Genomic DNA, 23,294 nt, shown 5'->3' with positions numbered 1-23,294 from the left:
CAGAAAACAAGATTTAAAGGAGTGGTGGTTCCCATCCATACGTGGTCCCTAGTCAGTCCACCAGTTTGACTCCTGGGGAAGGGGTGTGGAGAAAGATGAAGAATAGTTGTCTTAACAAGATCGGGGTGGCTTAAACAACATTTATTTCTCATGGTTGTGGAGGCTGGGAAGTCCGAGATCAAGGCACCAGAAGATCCAATGTTGGTGAGAACCCGCTTCCTGGTTTGCAGATGACCCTCTTCTTGCAGCATCCTCACATGGTGGAGAGGGGAGTCTTCCTATAAAGGCACTAATCCCATCATGCGGGCTCCACCCTTATGTTCTAAGTAACTCCCAAAGGCCCCACCTCCACATGCCATCATGCTGGGGATTAGGGTTTCAACATAGGAATTTTGGGGGGACACAAACATTCGGTCCATGGTGGTGGCAGATGATGGTAGCCCAATCACAACTCTCATGCCAGATACTGTTATTGGTACAAATCGGTTTTTCATTCTTGGTATATGCCCCTTGGTCTGCTCAGTGCACTTATTCTCCATCTACAGAGAGGTTGAAAATAGTTTGCCTTTATCGGGAAGGCAAGCAGCACACATTCATTGTCTTGCTCCAACTCTCCTGGACCTTGAGCCTTGGCGTTTCATGGGACAGGATGCTGGTCCACTATATGGAAGACTTCAGGCGATTGGCCCCGATGAACAGGAAGTGGCAGGTACCGCGGCTTCCCTCATGGGATACATGCGTGTCAGAGAATGGGAGATACTGCACCCCCCCCCCACCATGAAGGTTCAGTGCTGCACCTGTACTGAAGTATGTAGGGTCCCGTGGTTTGTGACATGACAGGACATCTCCTCTCAGCTAAAACACTGCCTGTTTGGAGTGGGGTCCAGAGGAAGTTCAGGTCTGCAACAAATCTGTTCTGCCATGAGGGCCAAACGATGGGGCACATCTAAAGGCAGTCTTTCCCGTTAGCCCCTGCGTAGGTCAGAGCGGCATTCCCAAGGGCAGCAGGTGTTGCCTTCAAAAGCCAAGGAAGCCTGTCAAGTGCCACATCTCCTTAGTGGCAGGAGGTGAGGGGCGATGGGGGGAGAGAGGAACGACCCCTCCTGTATTCAGTAGGCTGCCATTTAGATACCTCACCGCCTGCCCCCCTCCCCCACCCCGGCAAAAACTCATTAAAGGGTACAACACAGCTCATCAGGTTTTTATAAACACAGAAAACAAAGCCTATAATGACACGCTCAGAAATAAAAATAGGGCCCAGTCCCCCTGGGATGGGCTCCCGGTTTGGGGGTGTGGTCAAAGGGATTTATTTGTAATGTTTTCTTTTCTTACAAGGAAAATGTAACTTACATCTCACGTGTGCAGTAAGTGTTAATATTAAGGAATTAAAAAATAAACACGCCCCACCAAAAAGCAACTACTTTCAAATGGTTCTCCGCCTACTTACCTAAATCCCTTCACTGCCAGTACCTTGTACCTTAGTACTTACCACCTAGAATAGTGGCCAGCAAACTCTGGCCCCCAGGGCCCAATGTGGCCAGTCACCTGCTTCTATAAACCAGGTTCTGTTAGAACCGAGCCAGGCTCATCATTTACGTGTTGTATGTGGCTGCCTTCCATACCACACGGGCAGAGTAGTGACAACAGAGACTGTTATGGCCCATAAAGCCAAAATACTTACTATCTGGCCCTTTATAGAAAAAGGTTGCTGACCTCTGACTAGACTTAACTGGTTTCTCTGGCACCTTCTCCCCGCTCTGGTCTTAGCGTGAGTGTTACCTCCCGAGAGGGGCCTGCCTGATGGGCCCGTCCACAGCCAGCCCTTCCCGTGTTCCTGATGGCTGCCCATGGGGTGGATGACCCCATCATGGTGCTTCCTTCTGGGCTGGAACCTGCATCCCAGAGAGCTCTGTGTCCATGCACCTAGCTGAGGACCAACGACTGAGTTGAATACATGAATACTGCAAGCCAGAAACAGGACAGACTCTGGGAACAACTGGGCCACACCACGTACTAACTTTGGACAGATGACCGTGTCTCTGAGGCTGTTTCTCCACCAGGGAGTGGGGGATAACGAAAGTACTGACTTCTCTCGGTGAGGCTAAAAGGAGATCATCCTTCTATCACATCCCGGGGTAACTAGCACACTGTCATTACTTATTAGCCTAACTCCCTTTCTTGACTGAGGAAGTGGCTGAGGTGCAGAGAGGGGCTGGTGTGACTCGTTCCTACAGCAAGTCAGTCAGTAGTTGAGACCGAAAAGCAGCCTCGACACTCCACTGTGGCCCATACCTTCCCTCCTTGCGCGGCCAGCCATTGGGTGGGTTCCCTGGAGCGTCTTCTAGGAACCCAAGGAGCTGCGTACGTTTAAAAATAGTGAAAACTGGGACGCCTGGGTGGTGTCTGCCGGTTCAGCAGCAGGTCATGATCCCAGGATCCTGTGATTGAGTCCCATATTGCGCTCCTTGCTCAGTGGGGAGCCTGCTTCTCCCTCTGCTTGCAGCTCCCCCTGCTTGTGCTCTCTCTCTGACAAATATATAAATAAAATCTTTAAAAAAAAAAGTAAAAACTGGGATTAGTGAACGAAAATCAGGATATGGTATCTGCAAATCTGTCTTTAAGGATTATGCAGAAATATGAGAATAAAAATGCATAATATACAAGTTTCATTCTTTTCTTTATATATGCAAAAACCTTTAAGTAGCCACAACAAAGCTAATAATACAGTGTTATTTCAAGTTTACCTTCTCTTTCTGTGGCATTAACACCTGGATAAATTCTTCTTAGGTAGTATGAAGCAAAGGGGCTGGGGGTGCTTGTCACCCTGTTCAACAGTCTCCAAGGAAAGCAGAAACGTTGAAAAAAGGCAGTTGTAACTTGGAGCAAAAATTGACCTAATTATATGTCATGTTTTTAAAGGCGAGCCCTTCAATACGCCAATTGTGATTTTTTTTAATCGAGCAAATTGTATTATTCTTGCAACATTTCTTCATCTCTAGCTACAAACCCATAGTCATTCTTTCCCCCGTTTAAATTATATTAATCAAAATAAAAGAACAGGCACTGACGTTTGGTTTGTCCCTCAATGCTTTTTATGACTCTTGACAAAGTAAAATAATCTTAGAAAGTTTTTGATCTTTTTTTCCCCTTAAGAACACTGTTAATGATCCTTCCCACTAAATACAGAACATATATCATAAAGAAGGAATGCTGATTTTTATTGAATCTACTACTTGCTAGGCTTCACATCTGCTGGCTCATTTAATCTTCAAAGCAACATCATGAGATAGGTTTCCACACGCCCATCTTGTCAGAGGCAAGGAGACGGAGCTTCTGCGAGGTGAAGCGCTTTACTGTGGGTTTGAGGAAGAAAGCTGTCGACTGGCATTCTAAGTGTGTTTGTCTTCCGAGTGCGCAAAAGCAGCACCGTGACCAAGAGTGTGGACCAGAGCCAGGAGCCCGCTTTACTGCATGCCTGCTACTTCCCAGCTCTGTTAACTTGGGGCAAAGTGTGGAATCCAAGATGCTATTTTCATTTGTGTGAAAGAGGCAGCAGCATTATAATAATCCCTCCCTGACGGGTAGGTTCTCAGAATGGTTCTTTCTTAGCCACGGCGGGCTGGCTCTCAGTCCTGGGCCTGGCTCAGGCCCCCCGCAGGACCCACATCCCACCCGATTTCCAGCAAGCGTTCCTCCATCGTTGCTGTCCATACAAACACTCTATGGCCCTTCCTCCTTCTCAACTCAAACACTCTGAGCAGGGCTACTAGCAAGAAAGGAGACAGAAAGAGAAAGACAAGAGAGAACCCATAATTGGCCACAGCAGCTCTGACTCCTAGGAGAGACACATACGTCCTTCTTGGAATAGTCTTTTATTTAGCAAAACCTGGTGATGTGGCACTGAGTCACTGACGAGCCAGCCCCAGGCAAACGGAACCAAGTTGTCCTGCGCAATAAAGTTAAGAATGCTAGTTTTTCAAGGAGTAGCTACATGAAGGAAAGAAGGGTCTGTGAGGGAGGGGGGAGCCCAGAAAGATGAGGTGATGGGCTTAGTGGGGAGTGGAGGGATGCTGCTGTAAGAGTGACTAAGAGATGTTTTTCAAAACAAGTGTCTAAGATCCCACTTTAAGGCATTAGTCTGAATGTTAATCCACAAACCTCCTCAAACCCTCACGCTTCACTCCAAACAGGCCCCCAAAGTCTGTCACCTGCAGCCCTGTGGCGAAGGCATCCGAGCGGCGTCCAGTGTGAGGTGGAGTGATGGGTATGGAACAAGAATGAGAGGCATGGGAGAGCATCCAGAAACCAAACTAAATCAGTAGATGCTGTAGTTCTGAAGTAAGGGGAGGTGATGGGGAGAAGTGGGACCTCACCGAAGCCTCTGGAGAGACAGTGAAGGGTGATGTGGAGGTGGCGGGAGTCGGACTAAATTAAATCTTGTCTAAAAGGATAGAGTTCCCCGACTGGCGTACAGATTACAGCAAATGCAGGGGATTTCATGATGAACTGGACAGAATTACCAAATTACGAGCAGAGTCTATTATTTTTCTACAGGATGAACTAAATGTGTGTGTGCCTTCGAAGATGAAGGTTTACTGCGGCTGTCCATGAGCCTCAAGGGTTAGAGGATCAGCAGAAATGAGACGTTCAGCTATTTAACCCCGTACAATCCAACCAGGCAGTGAAGTGGACATGGCTTCTTGGTGTCCTTGTTTGGCAGGTGATGAGGCAAGTGTTGGGGGAGGTACCCCCAACTGTTGCTCAGCTCAGAGCAACACCAGCCAAGGTCTCTAGATTCCAGCTTTTTCGGCCCTCCAAGCCCAGAGGCCCAGGTAATCAGCACCTCAGCCAATGAACCTGCTGTGTAAGTACCACATCAACTGGATCAGGTTCCAAAGCTGAGTTTGTGCAAAGAGCTCCTCCACATTGAAATGTTCAGTTTAATAGTTTCAAGGGCTATTGATTTTTTACCTCAAAACTATGAATGGCCATTACGGTGAAGTATTTCTGAGAGCATTTTCTTGGAAAATACCTCACTTAAATTTGTAAATGGTGTTTGCCATAGGAGGTTCCCTTGCCAACACTGGGAGCATTCACTGACAATGACTTCACTGGACCAGTTCACGTAAACTCATCTGGTATAAAAAGATGAGGAAGAATCTTTTAGAATTAATATACCTCTAAAGGTATTTCCCCTTCTTAAATAAAGTTGTTTGGGGAGCAAAATACAATGACACGAACAAAGCAACTTTAAAACACAATAAGAATCAGGGCAAGGTGGTGACAGTAACATGGTTTTCCAGTCTCCTCAAATTACAAAAACTAGCAGAGTAACTGGGAGAGAGAAAGGGAAAAAGTATATAAAATGGAAACATAAAAAAAAAAATTAGTAGAAGAAAAAGATCAAAAGGATTTAAGAGACAGTGATGGATACAGAAGAGAGCCAAAGAATCCAACATATGCATAAGAGACCCTCCTTCCCCCCTGCAACAAAAGGAAAGAAAGTAAAAGTAAGGCTGTAGAGAGGAACAAATAAAAGCAACTATTAAAGAAAAACTTTCCTGAAAACAAACACACACACCTACTTGAACCTGTGCGTTTAAAGGGGACATGTTGTGCCTGGACCAGAACAGTCAACTCCAAGACATAGTCTACTAAAATTATTTTGTGTTTGTCTTCCGAGTGTGCAAAAGCAGCACCGTGACCAAGAGTGTGGAGCGTCTTCTAGGAACCCAAGGAGCTGTGTACGTTTAAAAATAGTGAAAAGTATTTTCACAAAAGACTTTACTGAATAGAAATCCTTTTGGCATAAGGTAAAATGACTAAGTAACTTACAAGGTATTACACCTTCACAGAATACTTTAACGCTAAAACACAATGGAAGAAATGAAGTAACATAGTACAGATACCCAAGAAAGAAAATGGAAGCCAACTTTTTTTTTCTAATTTGGCCAAAGTGACCTTCAAGTGTAAAGGCTACAAACTGTGATGAAGTTGAGGTAATCAGGGAATAATGCTCCTGCGTGCCCTTCCTGAGTAATATACTAACCAATATGCTTCAGACAATCAAGAAATGCTTAGAGAAGCTTTTCCTAAGAACTACCGATGAGCACTGAATATATTTAACTGTAGAATGAAGAGTAGTGGGCCTAGGGTGAAAAATACTTTGTACTTGTCATACCCTCTGATAACGAAGATGTAATTCAGGTATCAAAAAGGGACAGAGAAGAGAAAAATTATATAGAAAGTAAGCTTGCTGGTTGCCTTAAAGGTTTCATTTAGCACCAAATAGATACAACATTAAATACTTTGGGGAGGAGTAGAGGGGAAAGAAGAGGTTACTAATTTCAATATTGTTCATAGTAAGGGATTAAAAAAAGACCTACACCATCTAACGTGATAGCCACCAGCTATATGTGGCTATTTAAATGTAAGTTAATTGACATTAAATAAAATCTTGAATGTCGTTTCTCAATTAGAGTAGCCACAATTCACATTTCATTTCATATGCAGCTAGTAGCTTCCACACTGGAGAACACAAATGAAGAACATGTTCATCATTATAGAAAGTTCTTTGGACACTGTTACAACTGATAGTTTTTTGTTTTTTTTTTTAAATCTGGAATGCTTCAGGAATTTACGTGTCATCCTTGTGCAGGGGCCATGCTAATCTCTGTATTGTTTCAATTTTAGTATATGTGCTGCCAAAGCGAGCATAACCAATAGCATTTTTAAAAGGAGTAAGGATACCACCCTGAGATATCAGTGTAAAGATAACCATGGAAACAAAACATCTGATCTATGGTATTTGGTTATGGCAGCCTAAGCAGATACAGATAGGGATTCTCTACATATTGACCTGCAGATTCAACACAATCACTTATCAAATCTCCTTGACTTCACTTCAGAAACTGACAAGCTGATCCTGAAATTCATATGCAAGTTCAAGGGGCCCAGAATAATGAAAACAATCTTGAAAAAGAACAAGGTTGGAGGACTCACACTTCTCAATTTCAAAAAAATATTTTTTTAAATATCTTATTTATTTGACAGAGAGAGACACAGTGAGAGTAGGAACACAAGCGGGGGGAGTGGGAGAGGGAGAAGCAGGCTCCCCGCCAAGCAGGGAGCCCGATGCGGGGCTCGATCCCAGGACCCTGGGACCATGACCTGAGCCGAAGGCAGACGCCTAACTGACTGAGCCACCCAGGCACCCCATGGTTTACTACTATTTCTTTTTTTTTTTTTTTTAAAGATTTATTTATTTATTTATTTGAGAGAGAGAGAGAGAGAATGAGAGACAGCACGAGAGGGAAGAGGGTCAGAGGGAGAAGCAGACCCCCCGCTGAGCAGGGAGCCTGACGTGGGGCTTGATCCCAGGACCCTGGGATCACGACCTGAGCCTAAGGCAGACGCCTAACTGACTGAGCCACCCAGGCGGCCCTCAATTTCAAAATTTATCACAAAGATCTAGTAATCAAGACAGTATAGTATTGACATAAGGACAGATGTATATTTATCAATGGAAGAGAACTGAGAATCTAAAAATTAACCCTGACTTTTACAGTCCACTGACTTTTGACAAGAGTGCCAAGACATTCAAAGGGGGGAAAAACAGTCTTTCCAACAAATGACACTGAGGCAACTAGCTGTTCACATGGATCCCTACCTCATACCATACATAAAAATTAACCCAAAATGGACCACAGACTTTAACGTAAGAGTTTAAACCATAAAACTCTCAGAAGAAAATATAGAGCAAACATCCATGACCTTGGGTTAGGCAAAGCTTTCTTAGATATAGTATTAAAAACACAAGTGATAAAAGAAAAAATAAATTAGAATTCATCAAAATTAAAAAGTTTTGTGTTTCAAAGGATACCATCAAACAAGAGAGAAGACAACACACAGATTAGGAGAAAATATTTGTAAATTACATTTGATAAGGGAGTTGAATCCAAATATATAAAGAATTCTTCTAACTCACTAATAAAAAAATAACCCCATTTAAAAAAATGAGCAATAAATAAATCATGGAGATGTACAGCATGGTAGCTATAGTTAATAATACTGTATTGCATATTTGAAAGTTGCTATGAAAATAATCTTAAAAATTCTCATCATAAAAAAAATTTCATAACTGTGTATGGTGATGGATGATAACTAGACTTATTGTGGTAATCATCTGGCAATATATACAAATATCCTATCATTATGTCATACACCTGAAATATAATGTTACACGTCAATTATACCTCAATTAAAATAGGCAATTGATCTTAACAGGCATTTCTCCAAAGAAGATACACAAATGGCAGTACATGAGAATGTACAGACATCCTTAGTCATCAGGGAAGTGCAAATCAACACCACAGTGAGATACCATTTTACACCAAGTGGCTAGAACAAAAAAGCCACATAAGTGTTGACAAGGATGTGGAGAAATTGGAACTCTCACACACTGCTCTTGGGAATGCACGGCTACTTTTGGAAAACAGTCTGGTGATCCCTCAAAAAGTCAAAAACAGGTTACCATATGACCCAGTAATTCCACTCCCAAGTACATAACCAAGAGAAATAAAAACATACGTCCACCCAAAAACTTATACGTGAATGTTCATAGCAGCATTATTTATAAGAGGCAAAAAGCAGAAATAACCAAATGTCCGTGAACTTATAAAATGTGGCATATTCATACAATAGAGTATTATTCAGTCATAAAACAGAATGAGATACTGATACATGCTAGAATACGTTTGAACTTAGAAAATACTATGCTAAAGAATCCAGTCACAGAAGACCATATAGTGTAGGATTCCGTTTCTATGAAATATCCAGAAGGTGCACAATCTACAGAGATGGAAAGGAGATTAGTGATTGTCTGGTGCTAAGAAGTTTGGGGGCATTATGGAAGAACTGCTAGTAGTTGTGGGGTATCTTCTTGAGATAATGAAAATGTTCTAAATTTAATCATGGTGATGGTACAACTCTATGAACATGCAAAAAAAATTGAATTGCACACTTTAAGTATGTGAATTGCATGGTATGTCGATTATATTTAAATAAAACTGCTATATACCTATATAGAAACTTTAAAAAGGAAATAAACACCCAATTAAAATAGCTAGAAAAAGGGAAAAGGAAAACAAAAAGTACAGAATGAAAGATAAAAACAGACATCAATGAGATAGAAAACCAAAAAAAAAAAAAAAAACATAGAATAAATGAATCAAAAAGTTGGTTCTCTGGGAAATAAAATAGACGAACTTGGGGTGCCTGGGTGGCTCGGTCAGTTAAGCGTCTGCCTTCGGCTCAGGTCATGATCCCAGAGTCCCAGGATCGAGTCCCTCATCAGGCTCCCTGCTCAATGGGGAGTCTGCTTCTCCCTCGACCTTCCCCCATCTCGTGCTCTCTCTCAAATAAATAAATAAAATCTTTAAAATAGACGAACTTAATTTTATGAAGTGGGATAAAACACAAAAAAAGGCAAAATAAGAAATGACAAGGGGCAATAATAACCCAGAGAGAATATGTAAAGTCATGAGACTATTTTGAATAACTACGACAATAAAATATAAACCTAGAGGAAATTCATGCTTTCCTAGGAAAATTGATTTAACTTAAACTGACCCCAGTAGAGAGAGAAAACTTAAACAGACCAATTTTCACAGAAATAGAAAATTGTACAAGTGCTCTTTCTAAAGAGGGACGAGGCTTGAATGGGTTCATAAAGGAATTCTACCAACCTTAAAAAAAAATTCTAATGTAACTTACACTATTATAGGATGTAACACAAGAAAAGTCTCCAAATTATTTTTATAAACTGAATATAACTTTGATGCCAAAACTTAACAAAAACTGAGGGAGGGGGGAGAAAAAAACTCCAGATCACTTCCACTACAATGCAAAAATGTTAAATAAAATATCAGCAAAGAGATCCACCATCATACCTTATACATCATGACCACATGGGGTTTATTCCAGGAATGCAAGAAAGAGTCAATAACCAATATTAACATGGTATTATTAGAGTTCAAGGAAAGTATCATACGATCATCTCCTTAGATATGGAAAAGGCATGTTAACAAAACCCAATCCCCATTCAAGTTAAAATTCAAAAAAAGAAATTGAAAGATATTTAACATGATAAAATACAAATATTTCAGCTTCAAAGCCAGGCTCATGCTTAATGGGGAAACTCTAGAAGCTCTCTTGATAAAATTAAGAAAATAAAAGAATGCCCAGCACCTCCATTATTTACCATAGTGCTGCAATATTCGACAAGAGAAAGGAGTTCTAACCAAGAATTAGAAAGGAAGAGGTAAGGAGCACCTGGATGGCTCAGTAGTTAAGCGTCTGCCTTTGGCTCAGGTCATGGTCCCATGGTCCTGGGATTGAGCCCCGCATCGGGCTCCCTGCTCAGCAGGAAGCCTGCTTCTCCCTCTGCTTGTTGCTTCCCCTACTTGTGCTCTCTCTGTCAAATAAATAAATAAAATCTTAAAAAAAAAAAGAAAAGGAAGAGGTAATAATATCTCTCTTTGTAGATATTATCATTATACACCTGGAATACTCAAAGACTAAATTAAAACTACTGTAAATAATGAGATAATTTAGTATATAGCGGATTATAAAAATGACATACAGGAAACAGTAATAGGCATTTTATACACACACGAGTACAGATACAACCCTTCAGGCAACGTCCCGTTAAAGATGACAAAAAGGAGAGACACCCTTACAATAATAAACAAAAAGCCCAAGAACAGCTTTCAACAAGAATGGGCCAAACCTTTATGATTAAAACTGTAAAGCATTCTGAAAGACACAATGTAGACTTAAATAAAAAGCAAGACAATGTTCTCGGACAGGATGACTGCGCATCGTAAACATGCCCAAGGTGCAGAAAGGACAGGTTGATTGGCGGGGGGGGGGGGGGGGGGGGGACACACTCCAGGATGGATGGGAGGCTGACAACACCAGAGCCCACAGATCACTCTCACCGCCACTCAGAGTTGGGTAACCTGACATGGGTGCTTCCCGATCCGATGCCCTGAGCAGTATATACGGCCCCACCTATGGAAGATTTGTGCCCAAAGAATTAAAGCAGAGTCTAATCAATTTAATGGCAGGTTTACAGGAAATAGGAAGAGAAGCATAGAAAGGATACTCTGGGAGGCCATGAACGAAATCCAAAAGGTCTACAGGACAATCTACCTGCATAGATTACAAGAGACCTGAGACACGTCACCACCCACTGTCTGTGGAAAGACACTGGAGATCAGTGAGGACATCTGAAAACAGACTGGGTACGAGAGGGCATTAAGGAATTACAGTTAATTTTGTCAGGTGTGATAACGGCATGGTGGCGATCAGGAATGAAAGTCTCGTCTGTAATACATAAGAAAATGCTTGTGGGTGAGATTCTCAAGTACTTAAAATACTTCAGCAAAACAAACAAAATGGATCCCCATTCTGTATGGGGAGAAAGGAAGCAGGATGGGCATCTGCGGCTGACACCGACAGACGTTTGTGCCCTGGGTTCATCCGTTAGCTTCAGGAATGTTGTTCCTTTGACTGCACCCCCTCTCCTCCCCCGTTCTGCCTCATCAGTTTGTCCCCTTCTGTGCACATACCCAGGCTCGTTACTCAACCCAGGAAGCCAGGCTTCTCCGAGCCCCCCTAACAAAGCTCAGAGCGAGGTCATCCCTCTTACCTCCCCTCCTCTTGGCGCCCACCCGTCACAGCACTGGAACTTTCCCTGATGACATCACCGTCCATCTCCAGGTGACCAGATCCCAACGTGGGTCACTCACTCCTCTTTACTCAGCCCCCAACAGCATGTGTTCCTCGGTCCCCTTCTTAAAACACGTTCTTCTCTTGCTTCCAAAGACACCACCACCTCTGCCTAAGTGACCTCAGTCAGGCCCTGGCTTTAATGATCATGTGTATTTTTTTAATGCCTCCTACATTTATCGTTTCAGTCTGGACCTGTGTTCTGGACCCCTGTTCAATCAACAGCCCATCAACACGCCGGAATCGGAGGCCTCTGGAACTCAACACCACCCTAAACCCGAACTCTGCTACTTCCCCCTTTGCCCAAGTCTCGTCCCCAACTCAAGTGGCGGCATCACCATCCACCCAGCTGTTTCAGCCGAAGCCCAAAGTCACTCTTGCCATGGAACATGGAGATTCTGCATTGTATTTACAGTTAATTCGTTAGGGCCACTTACTCTTATAAAATGGCCTTTTAATGAGCAGAAATACTACTGTCATTTCTAATTTCCACAGCAAATTAAATGTGCACCGCGTGCCATTTCCTCTCCCTGGGACTCTCTTCCCTGCTTTAAGAATCTAGCTCTCTCTCATTTTCAAGGTCCAATCTCAGAGGCTACCTCCAGAGATGATTCGGAATTTCTTCCCCATCCGACCTAACTCACCAGCAGATTACCCTGTTGTATCTCCTCTGTAGGACTGTGCACCCCAAGCTGCTCGTTGGTCTTTTTCCAAAACAAGAGCTGCAGGGCCTGGGTTCTGGTCACTGCTGTATCTGGAGCCCCCACCAGAGTTCACAGTGCCGGTCTGACGTTTCCCAAACAAGCATTTGGAACAAGAACAGTCCGTCTGCTTGGGCTGCTGTAACAAAATACCAGACATCGGGTGGCTTAAACAACACACATTTATTTCTCAAGGTTCTAGAGGCTGGGAAGTCCAACATCAAGGTGCCGGTAGACTGGGCGTCTAGTGAGGACCTTCTTCCTGGCCTGTAGACAGCTGTCTTCTGCGTCCTCACTTGGCCTTGCCTTTCTGCATCTTCCTCTTATCAGGGTGCTAATCCCATCACGGGGTCCCACCCTCATGACCCCAGCTAACTGTAACCACTTCCCAAAGGCTCCACCCGGAGCCTGGAGGTTAGGGCATCAACATATGAATGTGGGGGGACACAGTCGGCCCAAAACACGAACGTTCTTCTTCCTGGGCCAGTTCCTAAAATGAGGCAACTGGTTGATCTCTGACATTCTTCCTGCTCTGACGTCCTGATGCTCAGTCCCTACCAAGAGGGGTCTGTCTAGGAAGAGCTCCCACACATCAAACTCTTACACTGGCAAGCCCTGTGCAAGGCAATGGGGTTAAAATCACAAGAGGGGACCCACGTCTATCTGTCCAGATAAGACTGGGATCAGAGAATATAAAATAGGAAAAGCGGTACTTTTCTTAGAGAATTCTCTTATTAGATACTTAACAAAATACATATCATTCCCCCCACATCTCTCTGTGATGAGGAAGCTACAGACCCTGGTAACAACAAGGGGCGAGGACCAGCACGCCACACAGGATGGATCACTTCTCCTGGAAGGCATCCCTTGGTAGTACCTGAGGCCCTGCTTACCTCCTCAGGAAGAGGGGGGGCAGGGCATGGGGTGGGCTGGGCTGTGACTGCTGGGGACAGTTTCAGGTGAGGAGAGGGACTCCTGCTGACACTGGAACTAGGCATGTAAGGACAGTGCTTGGTGAGTGCCCCCGCAGGGAGGGACCACACAGAGGGACCTTGAACACGAGGAGTTGCTGACAAAGACTTTCTGGGGTCATGGACTCCAAGGGTTCTCAGATCATGCCTCCAAGAACACTAGGGTTCTGAGCATTTGGATTACATGCAAGCAAAAAAAGGAAGGAAGGAAGGAAGGAAGGGAGGAAGGGAGGGAGGGAGGGAGGGAGGGAGGGAGGGAGGCAAAATAGATTTCCAGCCTTCTCACCCAAGTAAAAGAAATACACTACATTCATGAGTATTCTTTCCCTTTCCAAATTTCTAATTTGGTGACTGCCTGTTCTTGCTTCTCTCCAGGAATCCAGGTCACGGACAGAAGCTGGTTCAAGCACAAATGTAGATAACTGTTTTACATTTAATCAACATTGCAAAGTGTTCACACTACATACAACTTCATAACACCAAGGTGTGTGGGCACCGTTAAAAAGAAGAGGCCACTTCGACCTCTGTCCCCCTACACATGGCCACCCAAGGGTGTCCGCAGTGCTCGCCGGCTCGGCCTCCCGCTAGGTTGTGAGCCGTGGCTCGTGGCCCAGCGGGCTCCTTGGTCCTGCACGCAGATCTGGGCTCCTCCCAGGCCTTCCCTCGAACTGTACCAGAGCCTGCCTGCACAGCAGGGGCTTTTATAGGCACGGTCAAGTGCAGACATGCACCAAGTGCGACGGCTGGTCCTGGGGCTCTAAGGCCTGGCCCTGTCTCAAGTGAGTGGGCCCCATTCCCTTGCGGCCAGAGGTGCACGGAACTGAGGGAACAGAGTGAGAAGCAGGCACGGGAGGCCACGGCAGAGAGAGGCCAAACGCCATCAGCGGACGGAGCCACCCGGACGGCAGCTAGAGCTGGGGCAGCTGGGGGAAGCCGCACAAACCTGCCTCCTCTCCAGTCCCAATCTGCCGGGGTGGGGGGGGCCGAGGGGGCTGCAGGCAAGCCCCGCAGGCCCCGGGGAGGGCTCATCCTCTGCCCCTTGCTCCCTCCCGGACTGGGAAGTGGCAGAACAGAACACGCAGGGCCGGGAAACGAAGGTGAACGAAGGCCAGCAGCACTTGGACTCCGGGGGCAGGAGGAGACAGGAGCTGCAGGACCTGGGCCCAGAGGCCAAGAGAAGGACAAGAGAAGACAGAGTCAAAGGCAAAGGGAAGGACATAGCAGAGGCGTGGGGTGGGGTGGAGGGCAGGCAAGAGCAGAGCTGCTGGGCTGAGGCTGCACGGGGAGCTTGGGGGTCACTGCGGGGTCCCCCCGAGCTGAGGCCTTGCATCTGAGCCAGGGCAGATTACGAATAGAGCGAGCGGCCCGGGGTCAGAACACCGGGGTTTGGAACTGCCCAGTCACTGTGCTTCCTCAAAGCTCATTTTTGTAACCTAGGAAATGAAATCATTCCTAGCTCAGTCGATGTGATGATCGAGCAGCAGTGCCCTAAACCACGAGGCACTGTACAGATGTGCGTCCCTACTACGAAGGGGGCTCCCCTCAAAATTACTAGCCCCCGAGGTGCTAAAGGGGAGAGCCTGGATGCCCAGACCCGGAGACCCTCAGAGGGCAGTACCATTGGGGGTGGGAGTCAGCACTGCCTTCAGTGGGGGGCGGGTGTTCTTTCTTTCTGCCCCGGTCACTCTGGACTGACAGGTGCTGGCCCCGAAGGTACTCACCTGGTCACTCATCTTCCAGGTCCGGCAGCTGTTCAAGGAGCATGTCCTCCTTGCCACTGAACTGCACGAGAGAAGGGGGTGAGAGGCCGGGCCAGGCAACTCTTCCTTCTGTCCTTCTATCCCCACCCCGGGCCTTCCAGGAGCTTCCAGGAAGCTGCCTGGGGGCGGGGGATTCTAGGAGCCCCTCCTCCCACCAGCCTTCAACCCCTGGCTGCCCAGCAGAGAGGCCCCCTGGGCTGAGGGGGCTTCTGTTAGACCTCACAGAGTGGCCCAGGCAGTCACTTCTGACCTCTCTCTAATCCAGTCCTTTAAGAACCTGCAGTGTAAACTCCTTCCCTTGTTTAGCTTTTGGTGCAGAGATGGGGGAACGGATACAGCTCTGAGGCCAGACGTGGGGGGCGGAGGGGCAGGGCCACCCCAGATGACCCGACGGCCCCTGGGAGAAGGACACACTTGCCTCGATGTGGTACACTATGCGCCAGAAACTCGAGTCTGAGCCTCGGTATCTTCTTCCAGGGTAGAGCTGCCACATGGAAGGCAGCGGGCATGGGGCTAGTAGGCTGGGGCACACAGCCTCCCCCAGGGACACATCCTCCTGACGCATGAGTACCTGGAGGCTACTCTCCGTCTGAAGGGAAGGGAAGACCAGGGCACGCCTTCAGGGCCCGGGCTCCCCAGCACGCAAATCCCCAGAGTCCTTCCCACCCCGCCGGCATCTGAGATGCTGGTGATCACTGTTCCCAGCAACGTCCCCCCTTATGCCATGCATGCCCCTTTCAGGGACGCTGGCGAGGCCAGGATGACTGGCACTCACAGGTGTCTAGACACCCAGACAGGGCCACACGGAACCCGCTGCTTCCTGACAGACTTAAAGCTTGTCCCTGAGCTTCCTTAACTGCAGTGTGGTGCTGATGTCAGCTCCATGGGGTTTTATTTTATTTTATTTATTATTTATTTAACTTTTTTTTTTTAAAAGTAATCTCTATACCCAACGTGGGGCTTAAATCCACAACCCCAAGATCAAGAGTCGCACGGTCCACCGATGGAGCCAGCCAGGCACCCCCGTAAAGCCCCACTGAAACAGGTGAGAGAATACTTTTCCCCACCTCCACCACCACCCCTCTCCTGCAATAAGCTAACTTGCCACCTTATGGTCATATGCCTTCCAATCAGCTCCCCGCACAGCAGCCGGGGTGCACGTCTAAAACTCTCCAGTGGCTTTTCACGGCAGGTAGAAGGAACTGCAATCTTAACCACGGTCCACAGACCCACTAATGTGGGCCCCTGCCTCCCTCATCTCCCATTCTGTCCTTCACCCTCCACCCTGTGCCGGCCACAAGGGCCTCCTCGATATTTCGGGGACATGTCACATTCCCAGTAATCTCTTGCATTTGTGGTCCTCTGCCTGGAACATTCTCCCTTAGATCTACACAGGGCTCACACCCTTCTTCGAGACAGGTCTCTGCACAAATATAGGTCTATAGGGACACATTTCAGCAAAATCCAACTCTCTGAAATACACATGAAGCACGCATGTCTACAAGGGAGCTTCACAAAGGTCTGCATGACAGGCAAGTGCAAGTTAATACTCTTGAGAGGTCTTGCCTGTAGACCTTGCCCCACTCGTTACTGCCTCTCATCCTGCACAGCAGCCTCAATTATTTTGATGTCCTGCCCCTCCCCACCCCGCAGTGCCAGCTTCAGAGTAGCAGGATTTTATCAAATTCACTGCAAACCCTCACAGCCTAGAACTGTGCTTGGCATATAAACTAGGCCCTCATGTTGGTTCAATAACTACTTTCCAAAGCGGAAATCATTCTTTAAATTTTCCATCCATGAAATAAATTGGAATTGTTAAAAAATAATTCAGATCATCCTGCAAGATGTAAGTGGAAATCACCATTCTTGCTGTGTTCGTATAGGTTTTCTATATCCTTCAACCACTTTTGGTCTGCTTGTTCCTTTTTTTTCTTATTAAGTCAACCTTTACATATTAAGAATACCAGTCCTTTCCATTACATGGGGGTGAATCCTGCCCCACGGTCCGCTAGTGGTTTATGCTTTGAGCATAACTTATAATAATGATTATGTGAAATACACTGCTTTGTGGTTTTGGTGTCATGTTTAAGAAGATATTCGCCAACCAGAGTTTTTAAAAAAGATATTCACATAAATTCTCTTCAAATACCCGACTTAAAAAAAGTAAATATTTGATGTTTAAAAGTACATACATGTGTACTTAAAGAAGAAATTAAATGCCAATAAACATGGTGGTTAAGAGCCTGGAATGTCAAGCCTATCACCTACTAGCAGGACTACTCTGGGCAGGTTTATAGGTTGTGACTCAGTTTTCTCATCTGTAAAACAGGGACACAGTCACTCCCGTGTAACTTTTTGCTGTTTGCTGTTCTATAACGTAACCGTCCTGCTAGGACATACTTTAATTTTGCTCTTAGTCCGGCTCTTACACCACTGCGTTCCTGGTGAAGTGCGCTCCCCCGAGGCGCCCCGACACCCCCGAAGTCCGGGGCAGGGCCCCCCACGTGGCGGCCGCGGACGCCCACGCCGCCCGCCCGGCCCGCCCCAAGGCCGCTGTACCTCGATGGTTATGGGCAGCCAGGTGCGCTGGTTCTCGTCCACGTACACGGACCTCTCCCAGATCCACAGGTGGTCTGGGTGCAAGGCTGTGTGCGCCCTGAAGAACGGGAGCTCGCCCATGGCGCCCCGGGGGACTCAGGGGCCGCCTCTGGAGCCTCTCGAACCGACTCGCTGGTGCGCGGGACGCAGGACGGCGCTTTATAGCGGGACGCGCGCGGGCGCCCCCCAGCGGCGGGGCGGGAGGAGGGCGGGCGCGAGGCAGGATCCGCTCTGGAGCTGGTCTTGCTCCAGGGGACCCTGGCCGCGTTTAGGAGAGCAGCCCCAGCCCCATAGACTCGTGGCTTTTTCCAGCTCCAGCTCCCACTCCCCACTGCTGGGGAGGCACTCCTGTCTGTGGCCTTTGGCCTTTCCTCTGTCAGGAGGTGCCGGCGTCCTCCACTCCCTGGGACGCCCAGACCCCCACTGTCCGAGTCAGCCACTGTGTGTGACTGGTCAAGTCACACCCCAGACCGGGACACCAGGCCTCTGCTGGGAACTCACAGTCGATGCCCGGCAACCCAGAGCCAGGACCCCCTCCTCGTCTCCTGGGATCAGAAGAGAACCATGCGAGCCTGAGCCAAGCCCGGACTTTCCCAGGTTCACGGCATCACCTTCAGCTTGTGCATGGGGTGTGAGAATCAATTTCCTTGGCCAAGTGCAACTCTTGAAGCCCCAGTCCCCCACCCACACACATTTTCCACGGCTTTGATGATGGTGTGGTCATCTAATGGCTATTGTGAAACACGGTGGTGAAGAAACATGGGTTTTTCCTTTTACGGGCTTTGAATTCATTGGTGAACACATCGTTCAAAATGAATGCTTGAAAAGAATCCCTTCTCTGCACTCCAAGATCAATGGAATTGAAAAGTCCCTGGGTTATATGATCAAACCCACTCTCTGTAAATTACAGCAAATAAGGAAAACAATTTCACTTCATTTTGCAGTACACCACATGCCCATTAAGGCAATTAAGAAAATAAAGTACAATGAGAAACATGTAAGCTGAGCTCCGGCCTCGTTGCTCAAACATCACCATTGGCAGCAGTTTGGTGCTTCATCTTCTAGCTCTTTCCTGTCTCTCTGACCAGGCGCTAAGAAAATAACTTTGGGATCTTTTGCAATATCACAAAAGTGAGAATGAGCTTAACCCGGATCCCCTGATAGCAAAGGTATGTATTTGCTTCTCTGCGGATCCAGACAACCTAATTCCCAAGAAAGTGCTGAGGTGGCCTACGATAATAGAGATGTAATTGGATTTACCGGGAACACAAAATAGAAGACAAAAGCCAAAGCCGAGTGGGGAGTGGAGGAGGCAGACATGAGCCCAGCAAACCTCCTTGCCAGGGCAGCCCCTGGTGGTGCTAGTATTTAATATTCAGACTTACGGCATTCAGGCTGATTTCCCTGTGGATGGTTCTTAATTCCAGACCCAGATAGCCACTGGGAGCAAGATAATATGCTAATATGTCTGCTGGGGAAGTCTCAGCCCAGTCCTGAGCCTTGAGGTAAAAAATGATGACAAATCCAGCTTAAACAGTGTGGCAAGGGAAGGGGGCACCTACAAGCCAGGGTGGCCACTGCCCAGCCGTGTCGATGGCTCCAGGACCCAGAATGCCACTGAAATGCCAATTTCATTACTACTCCTTCTGCTTTTTGAAGAGGTCCCAAAAAGAATAAATAATGGAGGGCGCCTGGGTGGCTCAGTTGGTTGGGCGACTGCCTTCGGCTCAGGTCATGATCCTGGAGTCCCGGGGTCGAGTCCCGCATCGGGCTCCCTGCTCAGCAGGGAGTCTGCTTCTCCCTCTGACCCTCCTCCCTCTCATGCTCTCTGTCTCTCATTCTCGCTCTCTCAAATAAATAAATAAAATCTTTAAAAAAAAAAAGAATAAATAATGGAGCAAGATTCAGTCTCCCTCGGCTGGATATGCTTCTGAATGTTTTGGGAATATATATGATCCTTACACCCCCGACCCCCTTTCAAAGAACAATATATGCCTTCCGCATCACATGAGGGCTTCTTAATATTGAGCAAGAGTATACGTCATTCTTGTTAGGATTCAGAAAATCATTTGAGAAGGGGTTCCAAAGCATGAAAGTGGCATAAGATGACTGAGGAGTTCATAGGGCAGCTTCTGGGGGGCCCTTGAGCCTTCTTTATGGAAGTCCCATGAGAAAGGAATAGCTCCTGTGTGGTCTCAGGGACAGGCAAGCCTCTTCAGCGTGTTACCTGCCCCATCTTAGGGCTCGAAGGTCAGCGGGCCTAGCTTTAGAGTCATATACAACTTTCCGACTCCTTTATTTGTCTACAAGCTCCCTGAGGATAATCAAGTGTTTCATTTACAAAGTAACACAAAGCAATTATTTTGCAGTTTTTTTTTTTTTTTTTTTTTAATATAGAATCCTTCACTGATGCTTTCATGTTCCAGCTTTGGATCCAGTTTCAACTCTGCCTCTATCACCCATGAGTTTGGCAAATCCTTTGCCATCTTGGCCTCATCGCCACACTTGTGTAATGAAGGGGCCCTGCTAGCTGCCCTCAAAGCCCATTCTAACTCAACAGTCCGTGATCCTCTGAAAAAGCTGTCTAGTAGGAGGTTAAGAATGGTTTTGGGCAGAGTGGTTCTGGATATGAAAGACCACAGTGGAATTTGTTTTTCAGGAGTGAAGAGGCCATCTTCTTGGTTGTGCCCCAAGGAAGAGCCTTGGGGGTGAGTCATGACCATCAGTAGGGTCTAGAACCTTGCTATGTAAGTGTGGTCCCCAGTTCAGCTATATCTCAAGCCTTCCCCAGATCAACTGGGTCAGAATCTGCATTTTAGCAAGATCCCCAGAGGACTGGTGGGCACGTTAAGCCTTGGTCTACGGGGGGAAACAAGAGGGAGAGATGGTGGGTGTCTCATTCTACCATTTCCCTCTAGATTTCTCTGTGACACAAACCTTGGATATATGACTCTGTATCATTTAGTTGTAGGCGCTCATATTTTCTGTCAAAATCACTTCTAATATAGAAAGTGTTTTCCTCTTAAAATCCTGGTCATCAGTGTCCTCCCAACCATCAGGCAATGACCAGCAAGCTATAAAGAAACTACTTAGAGCTACATAGGTCTCCAGGCCTCTGGGCCTTATAATGAACGGCCGGAAATCACTAAGCTAGTGGATTGCAACCCTCGCTGCTTACTAGAATCACCTGGGAAGCTTTTATAACATACCTGTGTCTGGACCTCACCCCAGACCATTTAGACGAGAATCTCTGAGACTGAGGCTTTGGTGTTCTTTCTTCCCCACCAAAGGATTTTTCAGGTGATTCTAATGTGCACTGAGGATTGAGAACCGCTTCTCTGAGATTTGAGTGACTGTTTATGAGGTGTGAACAAGATTTATAGAACTAAATAACTATGAAAAAGTTAAAGGTATTCTCTCTACCATCAAATCTCATTGTAAACCTCCCCCCAAGCATGCACCTGACTGCTTTCCCTCTGCCCTGATATGTAGGTGTTAAAACATCCATGCTAGTCACCTAGAAAGGAGTTTGTTCCGACAGCTGGGCCATATTTTAGATAATTAAGCCTGATGATCAAGTGAGCCCAGGAGTAAAGGGATGTTATGGCCTTTCTCCCAGGGGATGAAATTTTATCTGTAGATTAATGGAGAGTGTGGGAAGGATATTCCAAGTGGAATTCGGGGACTGATCATAGACTTACCCACTGCATGGCTGGCTACTAGCTCTCTCTTCACACTTAACAGAATTTTCTTTATGTTTTATTTTTTTTTAAAGATTTTATTTATTTATTTGTGAGAGAATGAGAGACAGAGAGCACGAGAGGGAGGAGGGTCAGAGGGAGAAGCAGACTCCCCGCTGAGCAGGGAGCCCGATGCGGGACTCGACCCCGGGACTCCAGGATCATGACCTGAGCCGAAGGCAGTCGCTTAACTGACTGAGCCACCCAGGCGCCCTTCTTTATGTTTTAAACATTTTTCAAACTTCAAGGTGTGTATGAGGATCTCGTTAAAATGATTCTAATTCAGTAGGATTGGGTTGAGACTCGGCATTTCTAACAAGGTCCAAGGTGAGCCTGAGGCTGAAGGTCTGTTGAACCACCTCTGGGTAGCAAAGGCCCCTACTAACCCAATACACACACCACACAAATGCAAAAGACACCCATAGCCCTAACTCAAAATGCACCAAATAGTTGACCCTGACAAGCTGGGGGAGTGAGCAGCATGTAGGAGAATTGCAATGACACTGAACTAGAAATGAGGCATCCATTTGCCCTGATGAGTTAAAGTTTACCTAAGTTGTATCAAAAATATTTCTCAACCCTGGGATTTATTCCATACATTGGGTATTATGCTCACAGTGTGGCTGGTCCTACATATTGGCTTGTTTCTGGTTCTTCCACTTCAATTATTCTTCAGTTTAATTTGATTGCATTAGTTTGGCCTCAAAAATATTTCACATATCTCTTTATTCCTTCTATAAAACCGGCTCATAATCTTCATGCTTCTAATATATATAAGCTGAGATAAATGATTAACTAGGTACTGCTTTCAGCTTCGACACTGAAAATTTCCTCTATACCATTTATCCGATAACTCTTGACCTAGATTTTCAATTTTAGGATATATTTTTTTTTTTTTCCAAGGAAGTATTCTTATACCCTTCAGATGAATACCCACAAGTAGGATTTCTGGATCATATGCTAGTTGTATTTTCAATATTTATTTTTTTAATTATTAATAAATTTATTTTTTAGATTTATATATATGTATTTTTAATTTCTGTATAATTAACATACAATGTTATATTGGGTTTCAGATGTACAATATAGTGATTCAATAATTCCATACATTACTCAGTGCTCATCACAATAAGTGGACTCTTCATCTCCTTCACCTGTTTCGCCCATCCCCCTGCCCACCCCCTCCTCTAGTAATCATCAGTTTGTTCTCTATAGTTAAGAGTCTACCCTTTTGTCTCTTTATTTCTTTGTTTTGTTCCTTAAATTCCACATATAAATGTAATCACATGGCATTTGTCTTTCTCTAACTGCATATTTCATTTAGCATTGTACCCTCTAGTTCCATCCGTGTTGTTGCAAATGGCGAGATTTTATTCTTTTTTATGGCTGAGTAATATTCCCTTGCATATACAGACCACATCTTCTTTATCCATTCATCTATCGATGGACATTTGGGCTGCTTCCATAATTTGACTATTGTAAATAATGCTGTAATAAACATTGGGGTGCATATATCTTTTCAAATTAGTGTTTTCTTATTCTTTGGGTAAATACCCAATAGTGTGATTCCTGGATCATATAGTAATTCTTTAATTTTTTGAGGAACCTCCTTACTCTTTTCTACAGTGGATGTACCAGGTTGTCTTCCCACCAATAGTTGCACCAGAGGGTTCTTTTTTTCTCCACATCCTTGCCAACACTGTTGTTTCTTGTGTTTTTGACTTTAGCCAT

At 45.8% G+C, this 23,294-nt stretch overlaps 1 protein-coding gene and 1 non-coding gene across 2 annotated transcripts; both read right to left on the bottom strand.

The window, feature by feature from the left end:
• Positions 1-6,613: 6,613 nt before the first annotated feature.
• Positions 6,614-6,717, bottom strand: LOC123325761. Its single transcript, XR_006540619.1, has one exon. It is a non-coding gene; the product is annotated as a U6 spliceosomal RNA (small nuclear RNA).
• An 8,473-nt stretch (positions 6,718-15,190) lies between these two features.
• Positions 15,191-17,904, bottom strand: TCL1A (TCL1 family AKT coactivator A). Its single transcript, XM_021679925.1, has 3 exons — positions 17,785-17,904; positions 15,644-15,814; positions 15,191-15,247 (listed from the first exon to the last, which is right to left on the bottom strand). Exons 1-3 carry the CDS (start codon positions 17,902-17,904, stop codon positions 15,191-15,193), a joined length of 348 nt encoding a protein of 115 aa, XP_021535600.1.
• Between the last annotated feature and the right edge of the window lie 5,390 nt (positions 17,905-23,294).

The sequence above is a fragment of the Neomonachus schauinslandi genome, chromosome 9 (assembly GCF_002201575.2).
Source record: "Neomonachus schauinslandi chromosome 9, ASM220157v2, whole genome shotgun sequence".
Classification (NCBI taxonomy): domain Eukaryota; kingdom Metazoa; phylum Chordata; class Mammalia; order Carnivora; family Phocidae; genus Neomonachus; species Neomonachus schauinslandi.
Note: the sequence above shows the minus strand (reverse complement) of the source record. Positions and strands in the feature narration are given on the sequence as shown.